At 39.8% G+C, this 13,955-nt stretch overlaps 1 protein-coding gene across 1 annotated transcript in view; it reads right to left on the reverse strand.

The window, feature by feature from the left end:
• Positions 1-13,955, reverse strand: part of Moxd1 (monooxygenase DBH like 1) — a 73,442-nt gene that overhangs the window by 21,805 nt on the left and 37,682 nt on the right. The window contains exon 5 of the mRNA XM_005065806.4: positions 32-211. Coding sequence (XP_005065863.1) covers positions 32-211 — 180 coding nt within the window. The remainder of the gene's footprint in view (positions 1-31; positions 212-13,955) is intronic.

Consider the following 13,955-nt stretch of genomic DNA (forward strand, 5'->3'; position numbering starts at 1 on the left):
GCTACAGATTGGTCATCGTCATTAGCATTACCTCTCCACCAATGGCCCAGGCAAAAATCACAGTTTCGCAGGTCAGGAAGGCATCAGGCATATTTGGGTGGTAGCACTCATGGCCGTAGTCCAGAACACTGTCGTTAAAGTTGCTGCTACACTGATAGAGCAGGATGTGATGGACCAAGCTCTCGTGGCCTTTCTCTATTACTGGCTCAACCTACACAAATACATATAAGAGGAGGGTGTCATAGATGACAGCGCCTTAGAGCATCCCAGAGTGAGTATGAAAACAGCATCAGTGGTTGTTTGGTCTTTAAAGGACTATGCCTCTCTGTTATATAAAGGGCACTGAGATCCAAGTATGCATTGTCCTGAAGATGATGCTGATGGTGGTAATGCTAGATGAATGGATAAGAACAAAGATGAAGCAATCGTGTATTACAAGAGTTTCAGGACTTCGCCAGTTTTCTCCTTTCATGTTTAACCCGTGTCTATTTCCATTATCCATTCTGTAATACAGCTTACATTCTTCCAGGACCCTTACTTTGTTATTATTCCCTCATATTTTTCCCTCACATAGAAAATACATATCAAGGCTACTGGTACAAACTCTGACTCCTTCTCTACCTCAAAATATTATTCTTACCCTACTGGAAGTGACAGATGATATCTTGGTCATTTTACATCTATCTGGTTTGGCCATGAAGTAGGGCTCATAATGGATATTTCTATATTAACAATAAAGGTTGCTTTTTAACAGCAATTCAGGGGGAATGGAGTTTGGGAGTCAAAAACCCCAACTATTAGAGATGGACTACTGTGACATTTCTTGAGTTGTGATGGGGAATGTGAAACCAGTTAAAATGGAAAAGGCCATTGACACTGATGGCCCAGGTGAAGTGTTCCTTCCCATTGTCTTCTTTGTAAGTCTCCTTCATAGCACTTGTGTCCTTCAAGATACTTCTGTCTATTTCATCCAGGAACATAGGAACCCATCCCAGAACAAGTTAATCAGGCCACCCTTCCAGAGATCCCCACACCCAGATGAAATAGGATCCTGAGCTGTGGGTGTGGGCATCAGCTCCAGGGGGCCCTAGGATACTCCAGTTGTCCTGACATTCTCAGAGCTCAACAGCACTTCTGTTTTAGCTCTCACTCAGGTATTGCCTTTAGAAAACCTTGCTTGCTTGCTGCTTCAGACTGTTGGTTTAGATAAAGCATCTTCAGCCTTTTCCTCCTAGGGCATTGCATCTCTTGTTCCTATAGGCTTTCTCCTTTTGGTAGGAAGATGCAAACAGCCAAAGGGGCCCAGGGATTTAGAGCATAGAGGTCTGAAGAAAGCTTTTAAATTTGTTTCTGGTATTACCCACTTACATGTTTTTATCTCCATTTGTAGAAATAAGGCAGTACATGGCTTTGTTTTTGACTTTCTTTAAAGGTCACAAGTCCTGAAGGCACCGGCAATCTTTTTCATTTGCTTGAGAATGACAGCTCTGTTTCAAGCATGATTATAAAATTAGCCATGATTGCACAGTAATCTAATTCAGACCTTCTTCCAAAATTTTGTTTCCATATCTAGTTTGAACTGTCCTGTGACATTATAGACTTATTTAGATGCTTCAGTTTACCCACAAAGGTAAGAGAAAACAAAGATCTCCACATCCAGATATTAGAATCCATGTGAGTTTTTGTTGTATGCCTTGGAAAAGTTCAAGCAGAGCCTGTAGTCTGCACAGAATTCTGCAAAACAGAACTCAGAAGGGAGCCACAAGAACAAGGAAGAGCTGTGTCACCGAGATACCTTCACCAAGGCTTAGTGAGAAGGAGCTAAGAGTATGTGATACCGGCTGACAGCTGAGTTTAGGGAGCTCTAAACTTTAAAGGGTCTTTTAGGCATAAATCTTTGTTGTTGCCGGAAGCATTGAAGAAAATATTAAGCTTCTAGATTACAGTGCTTTCTTGGAATAACAATATCTCTCCTTTATCCAGCAACTTCCATGTGCCAACCACAGAATCATTCTTTGTTTCTATATCTGGTTTACACACTTAGTATTAACTGCATAGATATGTGCTAACCATCTCCACCCTATAAATGCGAAGACTGAGATTTGGAGAGAGTAGGAAACAAGTCACAAATGCTGTAGTTATGGAGTGGGAGATAAAGATAAGAAAGAGGACTGCTCTGACTCCAAGGTCTCTTCTGATGAGAACATGCTGTGGCGGGAAGTGTGTTGGAAAGCCACCAACGCTACAAGCCACAACCAGTGGGACAGAGGATGAAAGGCTACAATAAGCCTAGCTGGAGACAGCTGTTAAGAGAGAAATGGCATCACTGGTTAGTGCCAGGAGGTTCTTTGGGGCACCACACAAAACTCCTGTCACAGAAGCTGGCTCAGTCTGGGTCTACTGATCTTACTACTCCCAACGCTTGACCTCTTAGTATATTCTTTTCTAAAAGAGAACAAACACCAATGTGTCACCAGGGAACCTGCCAGAGCTTCAAGGAGAATTTGATTATGACTCCATCCATGGAGTACAAATTGAAGGTACCACCGTTAAGCAAAAGACTTTTTTTTTAAGGAATGAACTACTTATAAAACAGAAAGGAAATGATGCAGACCTGGGTTCTGACTGAGAGGAAATGAAATGTAGGTTGGAAGAAGCAAAACCCTTTGGAACATTAAAGGGGTGGGGGCAAGAAGGGGAAAAAGAGAAGGAAGCACACTAGCTCTACCCCCACCTTGAGCTAGGACAGAATATCTTTGTGGTTTCAAGATGTCCTGCCTGCAACTATTTATCCTACCATTCCAGAGAGCTGGTGCATCACCTGTTCTAAATTTTGTATCATAAATTAGCAATTTTCAGGTCTGTAAATTTATATAGAGGTCACAACTGCCCCTGCAATTGTTTGGAACACAGGAAAGCACAAGGATACATGTGTCCTTTGTGATTAATACTCTCTTTATCTAAAACCGTTGTGCATTTAGCCGTAGTTTTAATGTGGAAGTAACAAGGGGAGAAGTACCTTTCTTGTGCTATTCAACTGGGCTAGGCATAACCACAGGGCACCAGGGACTAGAGCTCTTTGGAGCGGTTTCCATTTTCTCATTTTTCCTAAGATGTGGTTCTTTGCCTGTTGGAACTTGAGTGGAGGAGTGGAATGAAGCTTTCCAAAAACAACTTGTGTTTCAATAAATTAAAGTTTAAAACAAAGGGGAGAGGAGATGGGAGGAATCTGGGATGAGCTGGAATTTTTGTAAAATCCTATCACTTTTCCTCCTGCTGATACTTGTTCCTGGCACTCTGCTTCATGTAGTGCCCTCACCCCTCAATCAGGTCTAAGTTAGTGTCCATGGGAAAGTTCATAAACTGTCTTTCTGACAAAGGGCATCCAGAGGCTAGCTGGCTCTTCAAGTGGTGCTACCTCTGAGGTCCCAGGCAGAACTAGCACTTCAGTAGATCTCTGCATGATCTCATTGACACGCCCATATGAAGATGGTGGGAGAAATGCAGACCCTCACCTGCCCTGGCCTTTCCCTCCTCTCCGAAATGGATGACATGAGCATAACAAAGCGTCAAACGAGTGGGTATGGAATGGAGTCTTCACACCACAAATATTCCACTCTGAAAACAAGTCCGGGATCAAAGCAAAGCATGATTTGATGTGGCTTCTAAGACCCAACAAGAATGAACTTGGCAGCTAAAGGAGGTGACAAGAAGAGGAGGTCAAACTGGGGTAGACATGGGGAAAAAAAGACTAAAGAAAGAGAAGGGGAGAGGAGAATTCTGGGAAGTCATTCAACCCTTACTGCAGCCTGGAATTCATTACCATCTAATACATGCCACAACTGACCAGGTTCATCTATGTGTCCTTGTTTTTTGTTTTTTTAAATTTTCAACTATAAGAGATAATCTGCTCCCCTTAAAAGACCATCAGTATAGGGTTAGTAGACACCACAAGTGATGTGTTTTTCACCTGGGAAGAAACCCAAGTGCAGTGGGTACCACAAAGTCAGCACATAGAGAAGGGACAGACCCAGGGGAGCTTTCATATCTAAGGTTTCTGAATCCAGTTCCTTCTCCACCTTTCTGAGATTTAGTCACCTCCCCTCCTAAGCTAACACATTCCTTTTCCTCACAAGATGGTTCACTTTGTTATTTTGTTTTGTTTTTGCCATTGGCAATCAAAGACTCTCAAAACAGAAATACAAGTCACCAATTCACCACCTGCCCTGCACACACCACTTAATGCAAGTCACCAATTCACCATGTGCCCAGCACACACCACTTAATACAAATCTTTAATTCATCCATGTGCCCTGCACACACCATTTGAAGTTGTCTTTTTTACTTGTCTTAGAACCAATTACCACATAAAGTTGTTCTTATTTGCTATTTTAACTGGATCTGGGCAAGTTATCATCAGTTATTTCAGTGAATTCCTTTTAAGAGCTGAGAGAGAGAGAGAGAGACAGAGAGAGAGACAGAGAGAGAGAGAGAGAGAGACAGAGAGAGAGAGAGAGAGAGAGAGAGAGAGAGAGAGAGAGAGAATAAAACATAGCCTCTAGTGTACAGCCCCTGCCTACTGACTCCTGAGTTTCCACACAGGCTCTAGCATTTAAGCTGTTTCACTCAATGAACTCGCAATTCCCTTCAGACAGGTAACACATTGTGACAAATAGCCATTTTATATCTGAAGTGAATTTAAAAACCATATGAAATAAAACATTGAATATCGAGAACATGCTGAGAGACATCCTCAGAATGTCTTTCACGTTACTCTCCAATCCATTATGCCAGCCCATGCTCTCCACACGCACATAGAGCAAGGGCCTTCTGTGAAAGCAGGGAGCAGCCCTCAGCAGTCATCAACTGGTGTGATAGTTCAACTCATCTGTACAACAAATCTAGGGAAACAGGAGGTCCCCCTCCTTCCTGCTCATGTTTGGACCCATCAGGGGCCAATCTTCCAGGTCTTCCCATTAGTGCCTTTATTTTGGACTTCCCAAAGGCCAGATTGATGAGTAAGCGTCTACTCTTTATAAAATGTAAGGTGTGGAGTATTTTGTTATAGCAGCAGAAACAATCTGAGACAGATGTTTGTACGCTTGCCATCCCCAACAGAACTTCAGGTACCAGCTGGTCTCCTCAAGGCAGCACTTTGTACACAGGCAATCTGACTGGTAATTCTGAGCCATACGTGGCTGCTGACCAGAGGAGTGTCCTTTTCTGACATATGTGCCCTTCTCTCCTTAACTAGCTGTAGTTATGTAAAAGGTTCACTGTTTCTGCAGTCTGTCACAACAGACATACCCAGAGATGGCACAGGAACCTCTAGGCCCTGATAATTGATCATCAAGACCTACAGAAGTCCAAAAGCCAAGAGGAAGTATGTGTACATATGTAGAGAAAGAATATCAAAACAGACATGTTTTCATACAGATACAGAGAAAGAAATTTCCAGAAAAATACAAGAAGATATTAGTAATGTAAAGAGCTTGGAGAGTAGAATTTGGGGCATTTCACAATTTATTTTAACAATTTTGTTTTGTTGCAAAGAAGATAATAATTCACATTACATGGTTAGAATTCTGATTTTTTATTGCTAAATGACTTAACATTATGAGTCTCCATTTCCTGTCTTGTAAGTTGGTCATGAAGACATGCTAAATTAGAAATCTCCCACAGTAGAAAGTGGACGCAAAAGCAGCAACCCACATCAATGCTGGTATTTCTCTCCATAGCTTGTTGTTTCTTTGAAAAATTAAATAGCATTTATTATGTGCTACCATATTAACTAGGAAGAGTCTGTACAAACCTTGAAAAATATTTGTATCTATCCACCAAATTCCCTGCCTGCTAATTTACAGTAGATAGAAGCAGCATGTGGTATGCTATAACCCAGAAGGACTATAGAAATAACATGCATTGCATTTCTCTAGAACTTAGAAGGTTTTCAACATAACACAATGAGCAATTTTGAGGAGACAGGAATATATATCCCGACTTAAATATTATTCAACATGTACATATGTACTGAGTCATTACATGATGTTCATACTTGTACAATTTCTGTTTCTATATTATCAGCTAAACTTTCTTTTTTTGATTCAACTCCTTTATCATTTATTCTTTTGGCAAACATCAGATAATATGAGCAAAGTTTTCTTGCTCATAATAGTTACACATTCTTTGTTTTACTTTTTACAGGCTGTAAATATATGTAAGTAAATAAAATTCTTGGCTGAAGACAAATTTCAGAATTTTGACAGACACATTTCCAATCAAGACTATAAGAGAAAGCTCATGGGATTCCCATTATACCACCACCAGCTCAGCTAAACTTTCTAACTTAAATATTATAGATATTCATTTTCCAAATACTGAGTTAATACAACACTATTATTCTCCTTTTATAATTTTTATTTTAAAATAAATTACTATTTTAAAATAAATTGCTATTTATAATAGTAATGAATTAAAATAGATTTGGAGATTGATTTGTCAAACAATGTATATATTCCATTTGAAGACTCGGTTATGGTCCTGAGACTTTCATCTCTTAACATAGTCAACACAGTTTTATTACTAAAACCTGCTGTAAAACCTTCTCAGCCCAAATGTGCTGATTCCTTGACAGCATAATCCCTTACTAGAGGATGCCAGAAGGAAAATCACGATTCCATATTGTATATTTTCTGATTTCTGAGCTGCCGTTCACTTCGAGTCTCCTTTGAAGATCAACCTGCTGGGCTCTATCATGCTTGTTGTTGTTGGAGTTGTGTCTTCATTCTATTTTTTTATTTTTTTAAATTTATGATTTCAGGGTCTTAATGCCAAACATGATGTGACAGAACTTAACAGATGACTCTAATGGGAAAAATGTCACAGGCCCAAATTTGAAGTTAGTCCAATCTAACTTACAAACAAAAACAAGTTGAATGTATTGATTAAATCCTTCATGTTTTAAGACTAACTTCTTTGTACTACACACATATGTATATATGTATATATATTCCTTGTAACATATACATATAACTCTTCATCCTGAAACTGATTGCCTACATTAAATATCATGTTATATTTAATGTTAAATTTAATGTTTTTGGAAGTTTTAAATAAAGCATACTATTTTAGCATTTATTAACCATTATTTTTTTCGAGACTGAGTTTTTCTGTGTGTAGTCCTGGTTGTCCTAGAAGTCACATTGTAGATCAGGCTGGTCTCGAACTCACAGAGATCCACCTGCCTCCACTTCCCTAAAGGTGTGCACCACCACCACCTGGCTAGTCATCATAATTTGATGATGAATTTATTTGCTGGAGGAATTCAATAAATAGTGTGTCTTATATTTTTTCTTCTGATAGCAGGGAAATAATACATAGGAGTTTTTATTCCTTCAGACATATTCTAAAGATTAGATCTAATTGCACACAATACAAATTAGGAACATTGCTTCATGCAGAATTCTGTGCTGGACTTCATCCAAAACACCAGAATTCATTGCTCTATTAAAGGCTTTCAAAGTAAATTCCATTTTATCAGTAACAAAAGCAGGACACTGACATTGTTTTTTTCTCTAAGATTCATGATAAAATTGCTTTAGACCTGATAACTGCCCGGCTTGTTGAATATTAGTTTCCTTTCCTGAATTTTGGTTTCATCTGTGGCATGTCTGTAAACAGTGCAACATGGCCCATCTAGGCAGCCTCAGTTCAACACAGACTCCTCAAATAGAGGTCACCCTTTCAAAGTCAATTTGACCTTGAGAGAAAAGAGATATGTGAAACATTGTTACAACTCACCATCACTTACTCCCCTTAGCCTAGATCCCAGTCATTGATTCCACAAAGATTTACTGAGCTCTTGGGACCTGTGCCAGTGCTGAAGATCAAAGATGGCATGATACAGTTCCCCCAGGACTGAAGGCTAAGACAGAGATGCTACTCTATCAATGGGGACTGTCATTTGTGCATTTTTTCCCCTAACACACCACTCTATGTAGATTCATGACATGTTTATGCAACATTGAGATTTGTATTTATTATTTTCACTTTGTAAGAAAAGAAACTGAGGACCAGTTAAGTAATGCAGACACACTAGCCACAGCTTCTGAGTTCTGAGCCTGAATCTGCCCTTGCAGTTTACTGGTTTCTGTCCACCATTTTGAGGGCGATGCTGCCTGTCAGCTGCTCTTACCTGCACGGGCTGCTGGGGAATTGGCAGAGCGAATACTGAGTTCAGGAAAGGGATTAGAGTGAGACCCAAAACACTTTTGTATTACAGCACTGTTTCAAAAAGTCATTTTATTTTATGGAGCATTTCGTTTTGGCTGAAAGGAGGAAATATTTTTTAATTGGAAAGGTCACATCGTCCTTTTATTAATTTATAAATAAATTCCGAGAATTGAGATATACAGTCTTTTGGAGTGGGGAGATGGCTCAGTGGGCATAGGGCTTGCTGCATAAGCATGGTGACTTGGGTTTGGATGCCTGGCATGCAGCAAAAAGCTGAGTGCAGAGGTGTGTCTCTAACCCTAGCTCTGTGGATGAGAGAAGATCCCAGGATCCTGCTGGCCAGCCAGCTTGTCCTAAACACAACACTGGGTTCAGTGCAAGACTGTCTCAAAAAATTACGTCCAGAGCATTTGAGGAAAACACCTGATGAGGATGTCTAACCTCCACACCAACACACATGCTCACCTGCGCACACACACACACACACACACACACATACGATCACCCAGTACACATACCCTCAGTCTCTCACACACACACACTCACACACATACTGTCTCTCTCACACACACACACACTCTCACACACACACACTCTCACACACACTCTCTTACAGACACATACTCTCTCACACACACACACTCACACTCACCCACACGTACACACACTCACACACACATTATCTCTCACACACACAAAAGGGAAAAGGAAACATGGTCTTTGGGGTTTTATAAGAGTTGAAAAATTGATAGATTTTAGTTGTTATGACTTTTTTTTTCTTGTTCTTCATGTGTTTAAACAGAAGGTAACCATTAAAAAAAAATGTCACCATCCACAGAACAATTGCATAAAAAGGAGAAAATAGCAACTTCAGTTGTCCCCGGTCATGACTGGGTTAAACATGGGTGTCACTGCCTGAGGCTGATTCTCCTTTCTAGAAGGCAATTCCACCCTAGTAAGTCTGTCTTATAAACAGACCCACACTGAATCTGCCCTCTTAAGACATTTAAGGTTCCTGCTGCCTTCCAGGTATGTGATTAGCCTTGACCCATGGATGTCGATGTTCTGAGAACATGGCAAATGTCTTATTAGACTGTGCAGTTGCCTGTGTGCATTGTATTTGACAAAGTACTGCGCGGAGAAACAGTTTTAGCATTATCACTCATCACCTTTCCCTCACTGAACCTAGCAGATTTCTGCATTCCCTCCTGGTGCTTCCAGTGATAAAATGAATAGATAAACCCACTCATCAATGTGAGTCTCAAGCACAAACCTGAGTTCACTAGTCTCAACATATCTAATCTTTGTTTTTCTAAACATATCACCGCATTTCAAATAGAACAAATGCAATGGCTTTGCCAGAATTTAAATATTCTTAGATTGTGAACCATAGAAATTGCATTGAAAAATGGATCCATTTACAAATGAAACATAAAAAAGGTGATTTATTCTATACTTGGGTATTTTCCCAGGCCGATAAAAGCCACAGTCCATTTAAACTTTGTAACTCAGAGTCTCCTTAGGTACTCAGAGAGAAGGTTTACGACTTGAATTGTGGTCCATCTCTTTTCTTGGCAGACAAAGAAGAGATCTGGAGAGCTGGTGACTTGAGTTATAGTCATGATTCTATGGAAGAACTTATCATCCCTTCTCCCCTTTGAACCATCACTTCTTAGATGTTTTTTACAATCCTATCGCCTAACATCAAACGAAGTGACACATCAGCCTCCCCGCACTGCAACATGGGCATCTCTCCTAGTCCCCAAGGCTGCTTCCTTTCCTCTCACTCCCACCCCATCCTAATGCCTCTGGCTGAACTCCTAGCTCTAGTGATCTGAATTCCACATCCCAAACACAGTAGTTCTGACTAGGGGGAAATGCTTGTCTCCTATGTATGAGGACCCAAGTGCGAGACTCAGCACCCAAAGAAAACTGGGTAGAACCGCCCATGCCATGCCAGTAATCTGAGCACTGGGAAGGCAGGCCGAATGATTCCCAGCCTTGATGACCTGGCTGTCTGGACAACTCATTGAGCTCCAGTCTCAGCGAAAGACACCTTCTCAAACATCAGGTGGAAAACCAATGGATGTCATTTGCTGAGCTCTTACCACTACAGTCACACGATTGTACACTATGTGCTCAGACGTACATGGGATTGGTTTTATCTCAAGAAAAACTCATCTCAGAGACTGGAGAGATGTCTCCGTGGTTAAAAATGCTTGCTCTGCAAGCATGAGGGTCTGAAATTGAATCCCATGTCCCATGTAAAAAGTCAGACATTGCTGAAGGTACCTATAAACTCAGCATAGGAGGGAGCAACAGGCAGATACTGACAGCTCCCTGGCCAGCCTAGCCAAAACGACTAGGCTTCTGTCTCAAGGCAATAAGGCAGAGAGCTATAGAGGAAGACCTCCAATGTCTTGCTTTGTCCTCTGTATGTATGCTTAGGGACACATGCCCACACTCATACATGCACCACACATATACATGTATAGAAGGAAGAAAGGGGGAAGAGAAATACACAAACATACATTTTCTCTCTCTCCTTTCCTCCCTCCCTCCCTCCCTCCCTCCAAAACGCATAGAGACTTCTTTATGGATTATCATGCATGCTTTTCTGGTCCTTTTACAAACCCATCGCATACTCTCAACACTACTTTTTCCTCTATGACTTTGGCCATGCCCGTCTAAACTTCTAAAGCCCAAATATGACAAAATAAAGTTGGAGCCCCTCAAAAATGGATAACCAGATTGTGTGAACATCCCTTACAACCATGCATGTTTTTAGCCATCAATTGGCAACGATCAACACGCTCAGTGCTAAAAGGATGCTGAGAATATATTCTCACATCTTAATGGTGATGTGAGAGAGGTACTAGAAACTAACCTGGGAAGCGTATTAAAATGCATAATGTCTATACCCTTGACCCAATGCATCTTGCAGAAAGAAACCATCAATGCTTAAAACTATGGTTATAACAGCAAAAAACTCAGGTCATTCTGAATGTCTATCAGTGGGAAATGGCTTCAAAAACATGACATAAAAACAGAGGAGGAAGTTAGACAGTAAATGCTTTATAATATTTTAACCTGTAAAAAAATGTGTAGTAATTTGTTAAGATGAATTTCAAAGTAACTTTACAAAAAGAGGAATTAAAGCAATACAAATCTGTATAATACTGCATTTCTTTGAGCATAAAATTATAAAGAATACAGAAACATGCTATCATTGGTCAACTTCCTCCCAGAAGTGGAAATAGGAGAAAAAGGCATTACTTTTACTTGTGTGTTTTAACAAGTACACAGGCTTTGAATCAGGTTAATTTTGGTGTGTTATAAGTTTTTTTATTAAATTTATGAAATTAAAGCATAAACAGGAAAATATTTGGGGAATTAAAATAAAAACAAGTATTATTGCATTGGAAACACAGAAAGTATTCTCATGTCGGGAAACAGAGTATTGTCTTAGACCTGAGGGCATGCTCCTTCCTCCTCCCAGTGCAGAGTGATCAGAACGAGGTTGTTTTGACTTCTTTTCAAGACCTCCAAAGGACAGTGCAGGAGAACATGGTGTGACATGGGGATTTACCATTATTAACTCAAGTTGAAGATATAAATTATTTCATAATGGTAACTTTTAGCACTTCGGTAAGTAGTATTTGGAAATGCATGAACACATCAGCAAACCGCTGGAAAATTTCAATTGCTATATAAGTGGAAAACATTACTCAGAGAACTGCTGTTCCCTGTTTATTGTTATAAATAAGACTTTGTTCTCTGACCTTGTAAGTTTAGTTTAGTTGTAAATCTTACAAACCTAACCTATCCCAGGAGAGAGCTTACCCAACAAAATATGTTGTGCAGTAACCTCTTAACTGATTAGAATAGAGGAATAAAAGGCAAAGATGGTCAAAATACTGAATTCCAAGATGTAAAGGAATTGATACACCTCCTAGAATCTAGTCAGCTATAAACGAACACATTTCAATTTTCTCCTCTGAAATGTCTTGAAACAGCCAATGAAATCAAAGTGATTTTCCAACTGCTTTGAATTATTGGATAATTGCATCCAAGTAATTAGAGCTTCTTCAAAAGCTCTGAAAATTCTTTAATTATAGATTATTAAAAGTTGACCCAGTAGAAAAGACTATAAATATTATATATACATACATGTATACATATTTATGTATATAATCTGGAAATTCTTTTAAATTTCACATATTAGAAGGGAAACACAGATAAGTAACAGCAATTTATGACTTAAATTTAAATCCTAGTCTAATTAACAAGTTGAGAAAGTTTTTTAGGCTTCATTTTTAACAACCATGAGATAAAATGTTGACAAAAGCAGACAGCTAGTTCAGACTGTCAGAGGAAGAAAGTGACAGTTGTGGCGTCATCAGCCCCAAGTGCTCTCTATGGATTTTCAAGTAAGTTCCAAGGCCATCTTGTAAACAGGTATCATATCTGTTTTGCCAATACAGAAACTAAGATTCAAAGAAATTATTAAAAGATAAGAGTAGGGCAAGCATTTTAAACCATCTTTGTGAGCTGAAAGTCAAGACTCTTCAACCTCAGCTAAACTAAATAAAATTAGGTAGGGGTTCATTATGCTCACATCACCTGTGTATGTAGGAGTGCCGGAGTATATGTCAGACTCCTACATCCTTTCTATCCCGTCCCCATCTCTGTGGCTTTGGAAAAGATGCCTATCATTCCTGAACCTTGCCTTGATCTTCTGGAAAATGCATGACTGTTAGGTAAAACAGTCATGGGAATACAATGAACAATCGGGTGTGTGTGTTCTCTAAAACCTGATGCTTTTAAAGCGTTTGCATTTACATACAGATATGCTCACTAATACTGAGATCATGACCATGACAGTTAAAGGGAAAGCTCGGAGGCGTTTTTTTCCTCTTGTGGGCTGTTATAGCCACTGGTGTGATGAGGAACTTGTGTTGAACTTCCCTCCAAAGGGATGAATTTTTCCCTCAAAGTTATAGGTCAAAAATCAACTACTGTGGATATAATAATCGGCTTCATAGTGGAGTGATTATAGGAAAATCTTAAAAGGGACTGGGAATATGGCTCAGCAGTTGAAGTACTTGCTGTAAAACCAAGATGACAGAAGTTCAGATACCCAGAATCCATGCAAATGCAAATGGGCATGGGCTTTATTTGTAATTCCATCCCAGAAAGGCAGAGACAGGGCATCCCTGGAGAAAGCTGGCTAGAGAGGTAGCTGTATGGGTGAACTCAGAGCTTGAGGTCCCAACTCAAAGGACAAAGAGGGAGAATGACCAAAGAAGATTCCCGACATCAACCTCAAGCTTCCATATACCAAGGACATTCACACACACACACACACACACACACACACACACACACACACATACACAAGTGTGAACCCACACATGGAAAGATACATGCACATGTGTACATATACCACACAGTTATATACACATGACATGAAAAAAATACATGGGGGGTTTAACATTTCAGAGAATCAAATGCAGACTTTAGGTAGGTGGATTTAAGGTGGTGAATTCTCTTTTGCTTTCTGAGACAGAAGTTTGCTACAATATGAAGGGCTGCTCGCAAGTTCATGATGCCCTTGCCTCAGCCTCGGGAGCACTGAAGTTATAGTAGATATGTGCCAACATGTCTGTTCAAGCAATATATTTTCCTAAATGTTGGACAATAAGCAAATAAATAATCTTGAC

This window comes from Mesocricetus auratus, unplaced genomic scaffold, assembly GCF_017639785.1.
Source record: "Mesocricetus auratus isolate SY011 unplaced genomic scaffold, BCM_Maur_2.0 Super-Scaffold_100018, whole genome shotgun sequence".
Lineage (NCBI taxonomy): Eukaryota > Metazoa > Chordata > Mammalia > Rodentia > Cricetidae > Mesocricetus > Mesocricetus auratus.